Source organism: Leucopleurus acutus (genome assembly GCF_964270905.1).
Source record: "Leucopleurus acutus genome assembly, chromosome: 4".
In the NCBI taxonomy this organism is placed as follows: Eukaryota; Metazoa; Chordata; class Mammalia; order Artiodactyla; family Delphinidae; genus Leucopleurus; species Leucopleurus acutus.
In genome coordinates, this window is record NC_139146.1 from 37,790,453 (window position 1) to 37,805,013 (window position 14,561).

The 14,561-nt window shown below is 45.2% G+C and overlaps 1 protein-coding gene across 2 annotated transcripts in view; it reads right to left on the reverse strand.

Moving 5' to 3' along the window:
• SLC2A9 (solute carrier family 2 member 9) overlaps nt 1-14,561 on the reverse strand; it is a 184,869-nt gene that overhangs the window by 76,608 nt on the left and 93,700 nt on the right. For both annotated transcript variants that reach the window (XM_082837699.1, XM_082837700.1), the window contains exon 7: nt 2,557-2,744. In XM_082837699.1, the coding sequence (XP_082693825.1) occupies nt 2,557-2,744 (188 nt within the window). The remainder of the gene's footprint in view (nt 1-2,556; nt 2,745-14,561) is intronic.

Sequence of the window (14,561 nt, forward strand, 5' to 3'; positions counted from 1 at the left end):
CACCCAAAGCAAAATTAGACAAGTGGGACTACATCAAACTAAAAAGCTTCTGCACAGCAAAGGAAATCATCAACAGCACACAAAGGCAACCTACAGAATGGGAGAAAATACTAGCAAACCATATATACCCGATAAGGGGCTAATATCCAAAATATATAAGGAACTCCTACATTTCGATAGCAAAAAAATAAAAATAAAGCAAAATGACAATAACAAAATCCACCCCCCTACCCACAAAGCTTCTAAAAAACCCTGTTAACAAGTGGGCAAAGGACTTGAATAGACATTTCTCCAAAGAAAACATACAAATAGCCAACAGGCATATGAAAAGAGTCTCAACATCGTTCGTTAATCACCAGAGAAATGCAAATCAAAACAGCAAGAGATCACCTCACACCTGTTAGGATGGCTGCTACTACTACTACTACCAAGTGCTGGTGAAGATGTGGAGAACTCGGGAGCCTAGTCTAGTGCACTCTTGGTGGGAATGTCACCGGGTGCAGCCACAATGGAAAACAGTATCGTGGTTCCTCAAAAAGCTAAAAATAGAGTTACCATATGATCCAGCAACTCCACTCTTGGGTTTTTATCCCAAAGAGTTGAAAGCAGGATCTTGAAGAGATGTTAGCACTCCTATGTTCAATGCAGCAATAGTCACAATAGCCAAGATATGGAAATAACCTAAATGTTTGTTGACGGATGGCTGGATGTAGAAAGTGTAGTATATACATTTAATGCAATATTAATCAGCCTTAAAAAAAAAGAAAGAAATCTTGCATTTTGTGACACCGTGGCTGAATCTGGAGGACATTATGCTAAGTGAAATGAGCCAGTCACAGAGGACAAACACTGCACGATTTCACTGATATGAGGTATCTAAAATAGTCAGACTCATAGAAGCGGAGAGTCGAATTGCGGTTGCCAGCGGCTGGTAGAGGGAAAACTCGGTGTTGCTAATCAACAGGTGTAAGGTTTCAGTAAAGCAAGATGAACAAGCTCTAGAGATCTGCGCAGTATGGTGCCTAGAGTTAACAGTACTATGTTGTGTACTTGGACATTTGTTAAGAGGGAAGGTCTTATGCTAAGTGTTCTCACAACGATAAGAAAAGAGATGGAACACAGTCAACGCGAGGCGGGTGGCTGAGATCTCAGCACTGCTGGCTCTGGGAGCGGAGAGACTTTTTTTTCCATCTATGCTTATGCAGTGGGGCTTATAGATGCACCCGAGGGGAATTTATAAAGTTATACAGGGTATGCAAATTGGAAAATTATGTCCCAGCGGAGGAGAGAATTCTGTTTAGAAATGTCATGGTTCTCAATCTAAATGCCTCGTTAAATACAGATTCCATATGTGGTTTTATGACTCCACATGCTAACTTTAAAGAGTGGATACATTCTCTCTCTGCTTTCTCAGAACAGGCAGGGTGCATTTGAGACTGTCTAGCATGACCTTGGTCTTACAAAGAGGAGGAAACGACAGGATTAATCCAAGGTCACGCTGTTAACCCAGGGGCTCCCTCATTCTGCTGACCAGACCAAGGTTAAACAAATAAGTAGGGAGATGATTTCATTTCATCCCACTGTTTCCAAAAAAAGAATTAAGAGTTGATGAAATGAGGCAGAGCATTGTGGTTGTAACTTCCTGTGCTGTCATCTTCCCTCTCCGGACAGGAATTACTCCCCTTTCAGGTCACGTCCCCTACATTCCCACAAACACCCTCCCTGCTGACTTTTGTATGCCAGGCTCATACACACAGGGCAGTTATTTTACCCAGACCTCTTCAGAAGTTCCCTTCTCCCTCCCTCTAGGCCTAGCCACACTTGTCCTGAGCTACGTAAGTGACCTCAGAGGTAGTTTGGATGCTTCGGTACAAGAATCTCCTCTATGCATCCCTGCCAAGTGGCTGGCCAGCTGGCTTGCACACTTTCATGAATGGGGAACTCACCACCCCTGGAGGCAACTCACTCTTTTCCAGAAGGGACAATAATAATAATAATCCTATGTGTGCCTCCTAGGCCTCAAATTCCTGAATTCTACCTTCTGGAGCCCCCAAGACAGAAGGGGCGGCTTTGTCCATCAGAGGGTTAGGGAACCCCATGCAAGACTCCCTCCTCCGGTTTCCCTGCCCACGTCAACTCAGGCCCCAAGAAACTTTTTCTTTAAAGCCTTGAGGTTTTCTCAGGCCAAGTTGTGCACTGAAGCCAGCCCAGCCAAGGGTACTTTTATTTAAATCATCTCAGTGTTGCTCACTTATGACTTCTTAATACCCATTTTATTAAGAAATATGACTTTTAAGTAATTCTAAGGATAAGTAATTATACTGATAGGCAGCCTTTATTAAGGGGTAATTCTGGGCTAGCTGCTTTATTGAACACCTTGCATGGATTATTTCTTTCAGTATTATGTTATCCCATTTTACAGATGCAGAAACTAAAGATCAGGTTATGTGGTTGCCCAACGGCACAGAGCTGGGGCTGGGACTTGGGCGTCCAGGCCCTGAACCGCCCCTCTCCCATGCCTCCCTCTGGCTCCTCCATTTGTGCAGGAGCGCTCACCGCATTGAGGCCACAGAGCTGGTAACAGGCCATGGTAATGACCACAGTGATGACCTGCCAGCGGACAGAGGGACTCCTGAGCAGCTCCAGCACGGACACCAGACGGCTGTTCCTCTGCTCGCGGCTCTCCGCCAGGACCTCCTCCACCTCTCGGGAGACGTCCTCTTTGCCCAGGAATGTCTGGAAGGCTGCCAACAGGGACAAGCACAGATTTCAGTGGGATTAGGATGTCCGTTGTGTCTGATGCTGGGTCCCACAGGGATGGTTGGTCCAACCAAGACACACTCCTTGTCAGGGATGCAGCTGGCAGGGATCTTTGAAACCATGGAGTGCCAAGCCTTTGTTTAAAAGTTGGAAAACAGAAGCCCTGAGAGATGCAGTGACTTGCCCAAGGTCACTGAGCTGGCCAGGAGAAGAGCCAAGAGAGAACCAGGCTCTCCTGATCGATCCCACAGCAAAGCCCGTCTCTACCACTGGGTAGATGAGCAGTGCCCCGTGCCTCACGTGGCTCCTGTAATGATTGGGTGATGTAACACATGCTAAACCCTGGCTTCATGAATAAAACTGAGCACCTCCTGTTTGCCCGGCCCTGTGTGCTCATCCTCATAGGAGACATCCAGACAGAGGTCTGATCGCACTTGCTCAGGATGCCCAGGAGTCGATTCTATCTTCAGAAGGAGGATTGAACTAAATGACCTCCAGGGTCCTTTCCACAAGCCCCTCTGAAACACAGAAATCTGGGTTGGAATATTCTCAAAGAGCTAACCTTCCCAGGATTCAAGCTCACCCATGTGACTCAGGCCTTTCCCAGGCTGAACACTGCAAATTTCCAGCTTCAGCGAACCTGTCATTTTTTTTTTTTTTTTTTTTACCAAGCCCTTAATTGAGTAAACCTCCATGGATATATGCACAAACGTGGGCTGTCTGATTAGACCCCTGAGATCACAATAATCAGATCGGGGAGACGCATTTAGAACATGGATTTAAATATTCAGCACTTATATATTCATCCTCCTACAGGGATGGTGGCTATGGTGACGGCTCCTGTGGACATTCCATTCCAGACACGATGGGCATCATCCCTAAAAACACTGCTCTGCATCACAGGCCATGTGAAATTGCTCTTCTTAGGTAGGAAAAAAAAAAAAAAACTGTTAAATTTCTCCAGATTCTCCAAGAAGCAAGCCCAGGAGTATATTGAAAACTGTCTCAGAATGTCTCTTTTGTAAGCTGTAATTTAATATTTTTCCTAGCATTTATTAAGGGTAAGTGGAAGAAACAGCTGAATGAGTAATATTTCTGCAGCATGCACTAAACCATAGTATTTCTCAAAGTTCAAAAATGCAACATTCATGTGACAAAGTAATCCTACAGTATTAGGGCAAGAAAATATTTATCTCTCCTCCCTGACATACATGCTTTCCATATAAAATAAGGAGAACTTTAGAACTTCTTTTTTTTTTTTTCCTTTTCACCTTGGCTGCCAGGAAGCTCTCAGCTAAATTCAGTGTTCAACTTTTAGAGTTTCCTGGAGCAAAAATCTCTCTTCTTCCTCTTAAAAGTTCTGTTCTCCTTCTTCTTTTAAATCATCCACTTAACTTCCCTGTTGTATTAATGTTCATAAAAAGTTTGCTTCTACTTGTCCCACACCCCTCCTTCTGTGGTTCCCCTGAATGGGTGACGAAGAGTATCTCATGCGACTGGCGTAGCAGACATGAAGATGCGCCACTCAGGCTTCCTTCAGGAAAGGACTTGGCTTCTGGGCTGTGAGGAGGTTGGTTAGTCGACAGCCTCCAGCTCTTAGCTTCAGGGGCATGCATCTCATCTTTGAAGCCCAGGAAATGCTATTCTCATAGTGGTCCCAGCCCACGACTGAGCATGGCTGTGGTACAAGGGCCCAGCCATCCTTGCCCAGTAAGGACTCATGTAATGCACAAGTGTTGTTCCGGGGCTCCCTCCAGGGCTGGCAGAGACCTTGCCAGGTGGCCTTGTGGTCTGAGGCTTCCTCTGCTCAATCCTGCTGCACCCTTTCCCTGCCCAGCTGTTACTCCCCAGGGAAACGTCTGTACTCCTAACTCCTTCTCAGCCTCTGTTTCCTGGAGAAGCCAACCCGCAACAACTAATTACTTGACAGGGCAAAATCATCAGTCAGCGTCACTCTGTTTCCAACTTTGGAAGTGCCAAGCTGCTTTGGTTCTCACACCTTATCCTGAACTATCCCAGTAGTCCATAACTGCTCTCCTGGGTCCAGTCTTCTCATGCCCTGTGGAGCTCCGACCATAACCCCCTCTGCACACTGCAGCATCAGCACCCATCTCAGCAGTGCACTTGATTCTAAAAGGCCCCTTGGCCTCTACACTCTGAAGGGTGAAGGTCAGGCTCCATGGCCCAGTCCATGGCTCTCCTTCAGCTTCTCTCCTGCTGCCCCCATCTTTGCATGCATCTCTCTTGGATGTGCAAACATGCATCTCAGCTTTCCTACACACGCTGTGCTTTCTTGGTTCTCTGCACTTGGCTGTGCCCTTCCCTCTGCCGGAAATGTCCTTCCTGCCATTCCTTGCCTGGCTAACTTCTCCTCCCTCCCGATGCCGGAGCCTAGGCTCTCACAGCCCTCTGTGCTTTCCCACCTCGGTGCTGTCTCCCCACACTGTCATCGGCACCTCCTTTCCACCTGCTGTGAGCACTTTGAAGCCCACTTCCTGGTGCCCGGTTGGAGGGCAGATGCTAAGTTCGTGTTTGTTGATCTGAGCTGAACCAACCCAGCTGGCAAACCCACTGCCTTCCCTGGAAGCAGCATTTCTCCACCTTGGCACTTCTGACGTCTGGGGCCAGAGAACTCTTTGTGATGGGAGCAGTCCTGTGCATTGTAAGGTGTTTAGCAGCATCCCCTGCCCTCTTACCCACTAGATGCCAGAGGCACCCCCTCAGTTGTGACAATCAAAAATGTCTCCAAGCATTATTGAAAACAGCCAAGACATCAAACAACCCAAGTGTCCATTGATGGATGAATGGATACAGAAGATATGGTATACACACACACACACACACACACACACACACACACACACACCACACAATGGAATATTATTCAGCCTTAAAAAAGAAGGAGGGCTTTCCTGGTGGCGCAGTGGTTGAGAGTCCACCTGCCGATGCAGGGGATGTGGGTTCGTGCCCTGGTCTGGGAGGATCCCACATGCCGCAGAGCAGCTGGGCCTGTGAGCCATGGCCGCTGAGCCTGCGCATCTGGAGCCTGTGCTCTGTAACGGGAGAGGACACAGTAGTGAGAGGCCCACGTACTGCAAAAAAAAAAAAAAAAAAAAAAGAAGGAAATCTTGCCACTTGCAACAACATGGATGGACCTTGAGGGCATTATGCTGAGTGAAATAAGTCAGACGGAGATCTGACTTATGATCTCAGTTATATGTGGACTCTAACTCTCCCCACCCCAAACCAAGCTCATAGACACAGACAACAGATTGGTGGTCGTCAGAGGAAGGAGGTGGTAGGTGAGTGAAAAGGGGGAAGGTGGTCAAAAGGTGCAAACTTCCAGTTAGAAAATACGTAAGTCCTGGGGATGCCATGGACAGTACGGTGACTATAATTAATAACACTGTATTGAAAAAAAAATAATACTGTATTGGATATTTGAAAGTTGCTAAAAGAGTGTGTCAAGCGGGGGCCTCAGAGAGCCTTGTGGCCTGGCACAGGGGCTCAGAGGCCCCTCCCAGGTGGGAGACCCCCATAGATGTCCACCAATACTAAGGAAAGCTTGCTTTGCTCAAAACCTGCCCATGGCGCCTGGCTGGACACAGAGTCCTTTGGGGCAGGAAGGGGGTGAGTGGCTTCCTTAGGTAAATTCTAATGTCCTCTTTTCCCTGGAGGCCATGGGCCTGTGGTCAAGGGGGAACATGGCTTTGAATTCTCCTCTGCTTCAGCCTCAAGGCCAGCAGGTCTATGGCTGGGCCAGTGACCGCAGTCCAGGATGTCTTGTGGGGCGGGGGGGTGGTTTGGCTTTGCCTGGCTCTGCTGATTGGCAGACAATTGAGTTTCAGGTATCCCAGGCATATCATCAACTCTGATCAGTTCAACACAGAGCCCTTGTGGGGGACAGCATTGGCCTTTTAAAGGGAGGGTCTCAGGCCTGGTTGATGGAAGTCACAGGCCATTCAGAGCCAATGCTCAGCACGAGCTTACTGAGTGAGCATCTACTAGGCCTCAGGCATTGTGCTAAACAAAAGCCGCAGACCCTGCACCGGCGAGGTGGTGTCCCCATCACATCACATTTCCTAACAAGCTTTTGTGGAATTCTAATCCCAAGAGAGGCTCCATGGAAACCAGATTTCTTGATCAGAGAAGTTTAGTGTCATTGCATGAGCACTCTGTCTCTTGGTGGTTCAAACTTCACATTAGAATAGTAAAGGTTCTGATAAGTCCTGCAGGAAAGACACCCATTTAGTTTTGTTTGGCTTCACTTTTCCCAAATGTATTTGCTGGGGTACCTACTAACAACCTGCAGAAGTACATCAAGAAGTGTGATTCTAACTTTATATGGCACGTATCACAGAGGCAGTGAATCCAGGACATCCTGGGAGCCTGGAGGGGGAACCTCATGGACGGCATTGAGCGGAGAGAGGAGGCAAACATCACCAGACAAAAGGCTATTTTGTCTTTTAGGAGGCACTTTGAAGAGCAGAAAAAGTCTCTGGTAGGCAGAATAATGACCCCCCAAATCAGTCCATGTTCTAATCCCCAGGACCTGTGAATATGTTAGCTTTCACGGCCAAAGGGACTTTGCAGATGTGATTAGGTTAAGGACCTTGAGATGGGGAGGTTACCCTGGATTATCGGGGTGGGTCTAATGTCATCACAAGGGTCCTTATAAGAGGCAGGCAGGAGGGTCAGAGTGAGAGAGAAAGAGAAGTGACCATGGAAACAGGTTGGAGGAGGGACACACTTTGACGAAGGAGGAAGGGGCCATGAGCCAAGGAATGCAGGTGGCCTCTACAAGCTGGAAAAGGACAGGAATGATTCTCCCCTAGAGCCTCCAGAAAGGAACACAGCCCTGCTGGCACCTTGATTTTAGCCCATTGAGTCCTATTTTGGAGTTTTGACTTCCAGAACTGCAGAATAATACATTTATGTTTTAAGTCACTAAGTTTGTGGTCAGTTTTTACAGCAGCAAAGGGAAACAGATGCAGAGCCATTGAAATTAGATAGCTGTAGGTTCTACCCCACCACAACCACTCACTTTCTGTATGACATGGGAAAAGCATCTGACCTCTCAAGCCTTAGGTCTCATCTGTAAGGTAGGGCTCAGGCCACCTGTGTCTCCAGGTCACTATGACATCCACCTGGGGGAGTGTAGGCAGGGCCCCAGCCTGGAGCCTGGTTCACTGCAGATGCCCTTCGGTGCCCCCTTTCAGGGACAAGTAACCCACTGGGAGGCTAGTAGGCACGAGTGAAACCCTCATCATGCAAAACCTAATAAGGGCAAATGTGGGGTATATCTGTCCAGTGCTGCCTGGGGTCTAGGAGGGAGGGTTTGGAAGGGAGGGGGGCTGCAAACTCAGGCTGTGCAGCTGCCAGCCTGGTATTTAAGCACACAGCCCTAGATGTCAGGCCCTGGCTTGGGTACCCATGGAAGAATCGCTCAGCCTCTCTGGCTCCCATCCTCACCTCTAACACAGTGATGACACTCGTGCCAGCCTCTCAGGCTGTGAGGACTGGGTAGTGGGCACACATCTGGGGGGGTGTTTGGCTCATGTGTCACGTGTTAGCTGGACCCACGTGGACAGCACAGGCCAGGAGCCTCCAAGGGACGGGTCTGGGAGACATTTTGTGGCTGGAGCCTGGATGGCCTCAGGGGTTTGGAAGTGGGCAGCATGGCGATCGGGGATGGGGACGATGAGCTGGAGGCTATGGGACCCTGCGAGCTCCTGTCCGCACTGTCGCAGAGGGCTGAGCCCACATTCTGCCCGCCCACGCTTCACACCGCAACACGAAATAAAGAAAAACAGGTGTTCTTGACCAGGTCCAACTCACAGCCCTGAAGTTTCCCAGATCAATGTTACGCTGTCTGGAAGTGGTGCCCGAGCCTGGCAAACTCGGAGAAAGAGCTGAAGGTTAAGGGCAGCGTGATTCAGGCCCTGAAATACCCGCAAAATGCCGCACCCTGAGTAAAAATGGGAAGAGGTGTGTGACGAAGAGGAAAGGGACAGGCCCTGCAGATGGGCTGAACTGGGTCCCACCCCGGATCTGCCGCCCATCAGCTGTGGAGCCTTCAGGCCTCCGGAGCCTCACGCTCCCGCTTGCTGGGGTTCCAGAGGGGTCAGTGTGATAATCTGGTGCAGTGACACCTGCCAGTTCATCACACCTGTGATGGGTTGTGTAACGGTGGGGAGGTGATTAAGAGCCCCAGCTCTGGGGCCACGCTGCCTGGGTCTCCATCCCGACATCACCACTTTTCACCTAGTCTGATGCCAAACCAGTTACTTAATGCTTCCGTGCCTTAGTTTTCTCATCTGTAAAATGAGCATAACAGCATTGGGGCTGCCAGTAGTATTAAACACCAGCAGTCACGAAGTCCTTAGAACAGGGCTGACTCTTTTTTTTTGCGGTATGTGGGCCTTTCACTGCTGTGGCCTCTCCCATTGCAGAGCACAGGCTCCGGACGCGCAGGCTCAGTGGCCATGGCTCACGGGCCCAGCCGACCCGCGGCACGTGGGACCCTCCCGGACCGGGGCACGAACCCCTGTCCCCTGCATTGGCAGGCAGACTCCCAACCACTGCGCCACCAGGGAAGCCCAGGGCTGACTCTTAATGAGCTGGAAGTACTAGAAGTCCGTCAACTATTACAGAAGGTACTTGGTACAGTACCTCCTGGCCCTTCCTTCTTTTATCTTCCTTTTACCTTAACCTGACAATGGGTACAAAACACTATAATCTAACGTGAGTTAGATTTAAGTCCTAACCTGTACCTGGGAATGTGAATTTATTTGGAAATGGGGTCTTTGCAGGTGTCATTTCGATGTCAGTTAAGATGAGGTCATCCTGGAAGAGGGCGGACCCTTTATCCAGTATGATTCTTTTCCTTATAAGAAGAGGAGAAGAGACAGAGAGACAGACACGCACAGGGAAGACGGCCATGTGATGACAGAGGCAGGGACTGCAGCGATGCGGGTTTTAAGCCAAGGATTGCCGGCAACACCAGAAGCTGGGAGAGAAAGCAGGTCCTGCCGCCTTGATTTCTGGCCTCCAGATCTGTGAGAGAATAAATTTCTGCTGTCCTAAAGCCACCCGATTTGTGGTACTTTGTTACAGCAGTTACCACATGTGATCACCTCCATTAGCATTTATCACCTCGTGCTAGAGCAAAGCACAGAGTAACCTGGAGACTTGTTCTCGTGACCCGGAGGGGCCCTGGGACAAGGCAGGCCGAGGGATTTCGGTGGGAGCCTAGGGTGATGGCCCTTTGCAGTCACGTGTTGGGGACAGCACTGAACTCAGCATGGGGCAGGCCTCGGTGTTTCTAAAAATAGGAGGTTTCATCGAAGCACTGATTTTCAACTGCTATTGTTATTAAAGAGGAGGAAATCATTGGGTTTTTAACTCAGGTTTGGTTTCTTTTTATTACTGACAGCAGTAGGATCCACAGGGAGGGATGTCAGAAGGGGGGAGTAAAAGATATTGGAACTCATGTTTATACTTTTACAACATTTCATTATGGACCAACCCTGGAGTCTTCACATGGCCCACATGAGGCGGGTATGGGGGTTCCACCGTGCACAGGAGCTGCCAGCCCTTTTTCTTTCTTTGCTTTCAGTGTAGAGTGATATATTGAAGTTACGTATGCAATTTACTGGTTAGCGGATTTGAGAATGATAGTTTTCAGGGGTTTTTTTTACATCTTTACTGGAGTATAATTGCTTTACAATGGTGTGTTAGTTTCTGCTTTATAACAAAGTGAATCAGTTATACATATATATATGTTCCCATATCTCTTCCCTCTGCGTCTCCCTCCCTCCCACTCTCCCTATCCCACAACTCTAGGTGGTCACAAAGCACCGAGCTCATCTCCCTGTGCTATGCGGCTGCTTCCCACTAGCTATCTATTTTACGTTTGGTAGTGTATAGATGTCCATGCCACTCTCTCACTTTGTCACAGCTTACCCTTCCCCCTCCCCATATCCTCAAGTCCATTCTCTAGTAGGTCTGTGTCTTTATTTCTGTCTTACCCCTAGGTCTTCATGACATTTTTTTTTCTTAAATTCCATATATTTGTGTTAGCATACGGTATTTGTCTTTCTCTTTCTGACTTACTTCACTCTGTATGACAGACTCTAGGTCCATCCACCTCATTACAAATAGCTCAATTTCATTTCTTTTTATGGCTGAGTAATATTCCATTGTATGTATGTGCCACATCTTCTTTATCCATTCATCCAATGACGGACACTTAGGTTGTTTCCATGTCCTGGCTATTGTAAATAGAGCTGCAATGAACAGTTTGGTACATGATTCTGTTTGAATTATGGTTTTCTCAGGGTATATGCCCAGTAGTGGGATTGCTGGGTCATATGGTAGTTCTATTTGTAGTTTTTTTTTTTTTTCTATTTGTAGTTTTTTAAGGAAACTCCATACTGTTCTCTATAGTGGCTGTACCAATTCACATTCCCACCAGCAGTGCAAGAGTGTTCCTTTTTCTCCACACTCTCTCCAGCATTTATTGCTTCTAGATTTTTTGATGATGGCCATTCTGACCGGTGTGAGATGATATCTCATTGTAGTTTTGATTTGCAATTCTCTAATGATTAATGATGTTGAGCATTCTTTCATGTGTTTGTTGGCAGTCTGTATATCTTCTTTGGAGAAATGTCTATTTAGGTCTTCTGTCCATTTTTGGATTGGGTTGTTTGTTTTTTTGTTATTGAGCTGCATGAGCTGCTTGTAAATTTTGGAGATTAATCCTTTGTCACTTGCTTCATTTGCAAATATTTTCTCCCATTCTGAGGGTTGTCTTTTTGTCTTGTTTATGGTTTCCTTTGCAGTGCAAAAGCTTTGAAATTTCATTAGGTCGCATTTGTTCATTTTTGTTTTTATTTCCATTTCTCTAGGAAGTGGGTCAAAAAGGATCTTGCTGTGATTTATGTCATAGAGTGTTCTGCCTATGTTTTCCTCTAAGAGTTTGATAGTTTCTGGCCTTACATTTAGGTCTTTAATCCATTTTGAGCTTATTTTTGTGTATGGTGTTAGGGAGTGATCTAATCTCATACTTTTACATGTACCTGTCCAGTTTTCCCAGCAACACTTATTGAAGAGGCTGTCCTTTCTCCACTGTACATTCCTGCCTCCTTTATAAAAAATAAGGTGACCATATGTGCATGGGTTTATCTCTGGGCTTTCTGTCCTGTTCCATTGATCTATATTTCTGTTTTTGTGCCAGTACCATACTGTCTTGATTACTGTAGCTTTGTAGTATAGTCTGAATTCAGGGAGCCTGATTCCTCCAGCTCTGTTTTTCGTTCTCAAGACTGCTTTGGCTATTCGGGGTCTTTTGTGTTTCCATACAAATTGTGAAATTTTTTGGTCTAGTTCTATGAAAAATGCCATTGGTAGTTTGATAGGGATTGCATTGAATCTGTAGATTGCTTTGGGTAGTATAATCATTTTCACAATGTTGATTCTTCCAATCCAAGAACATGGTATATCTCTCCATCTATTTGTATCATATTTAATTTCTTTCATCAGTGTCTTATAATTTTCTGCATACAGGTCTTTTGTCTCCTTAGGTAGGTTTATTCCTAGATATTTTATTCTTTCTGTTGCAATGGTAAATGGGAGTGTTTTCTTGATTTCACTTTCAGATTTTTCATCATTAGTGTATAGGAATGCCAGAGATTTTTGTGCATTAATTTTGTATCCTGCTACTTTACCAAATTTATTGATTAGCTCTAGTAGTTTTCTGGTAGCATCTTTAGGGTTCTCTATGTATAGTATCATGTCATCTGCAAACAGTGACAGCTTTACTTCTTCTTTTCCGATTTGGATTCCTTTTATTTCCTTTTCTTCTCTGATTGCTGTGGCTAAAACTTCCAAAACTATGTTGAATAAGAGTGGTGAGAGTGGGCAACCTTGTCTTGTTCCTGATCTTAGTGGAAATGCTTTCAGTTTTTCACCATTGAAGACGATGTTGGCTGTGGGTTTGTCATATATGGCCTTTATTATGTTGAGGAAAGTTCCCTCTATGCCTACTTTCTGCAGGGTTTTTATCATAAATCGGTGTTGAATTTTGTTAAAAGCTTTCTCTGCATCTATTGAGATGACCATATGGTTTTTCTCCTTCAATTTGTTAATATGGTGTATCACATTGATTGATTTGTGTATATTGAAGAATCCTTGCATTCCTGAAATAAACCCCACTTGATCATGGTGTATGATCCTCTTAATGTGCTGTTGGATTCTGTTTGCTAGTATTTTGTTGAGGATTTTTGCATCTATGTTCATCAGTGATATTGGCCTGTAGTTTTCTTTCTTTGTGACATCCTTGTCTGGTTTTGGTATCAGGGTGGTGGTGGCCTCGTAGAATGAGTTTGGGAGTGTTCCTCCCTCTGCTATATTTTGGAAGTTTGAGAAGGATAGGTGTTAGCTCTTCTCTAAATGTTTGATAGAATTCGCCTGTGAAGCCATCTGGTCCTGGGCTTTTGTTTGTTGGAAGATTTTTAATCACAGTTTCAATTTCAGTGCTTGTGATCAGTCTGTTCATATTTTCTATTTCTTCCTGATTCAGTCTTGGCAGGTTGTGCATTTCTAAGAATTTGTCCATTTCTTCCAGGTTGTCTATTTTATTGGCATAGAGTTGCTTGTAGTAATCGCTCATGATCTTTTGTATTTCTGCAGTGTCAGTTGTTACTTCTCCTTTTTCATTTCTAATTCTATTAAGTCTTCTCCCTTTTTTCTTGATGAGTCTGGCTAATGGTTTATCAATTTTGTTTATCTTCTCAAAGAATCATCTTTTAGTTTTATTGATCTTTGCTATCATTTCCTTCATTTCTTTTTCATTTATTTCTGATCTGATCATTATGATTTCTTTCCTTCTGCTAACCTTCGGTTTTTTTTGTTCTTCTTTCTCTAATTGCTTTAGGTGCAAGGTTAGGTTGTTTATTCGAGATGTTTCCTGTTTCTTAAGGTAGGATTGTATTGCTATAAACTTCCCTCTTAGAACTTCTTTTGCTTCATCCCATAGGTTTTGGGTTGTCGTGTCTCCATTGTCATTTGTTTCTAGGTATATTTTAATTTCCTCTTTGATTTCTTCAGTGATCACTTCATTATTAAGTAGTGTATTGTTTAGCCTCCATGTGTTTGTATTTTTTACAGATCTTTTCCTGTAATTGATATCTAGTCTCATAGCATTGTGGTCGGAAAAGATACTTGATACAATTTCAATTTTCTTAAATTTACCAAGGCTTGATTTGTGACCCAAGACATGATCTATCCTGGAGAATGTTCTATGAGCACTTGAGAAAAATGTGTATTCTGTTGTTTTTGGATGGAATGTCCTATAAATATCAATTAAGTCCATCTTGTTTAATGTATCATTTAAAGCTTGTGTTTCCTTATTTATTTTCATTTTAGATGATCTGTCCATTGGTGAAAGTGGGGTGTTAAATCCCCCTACTATGAATGTGTTACTGTTGATTTCCCCTTTTATGGCTGTTAGTATTTGCCTTATGTATTGAGGTGCTCCTATGTTGGGTGCATAAATATTTACAATTGTTATATCTTCTTCTTGGATCGATCCCTTGATCATTATGTAGTGTCCTTCTTTGTCTCTTCTAATAGTCTTTATTTTAAAGTCTATTTTGTCTAATATGAGAATTGCTACTCCAGCTTTCTTTTGGTTTCCATTTGCATGGAATATCTTTTTCCATCCCCTCACTTTCAGTCTGTATGTGTCTCTAGGTCTGAAGTGGGTCTCTTGTAGACAGCATATATACAGGTCTTGTTTT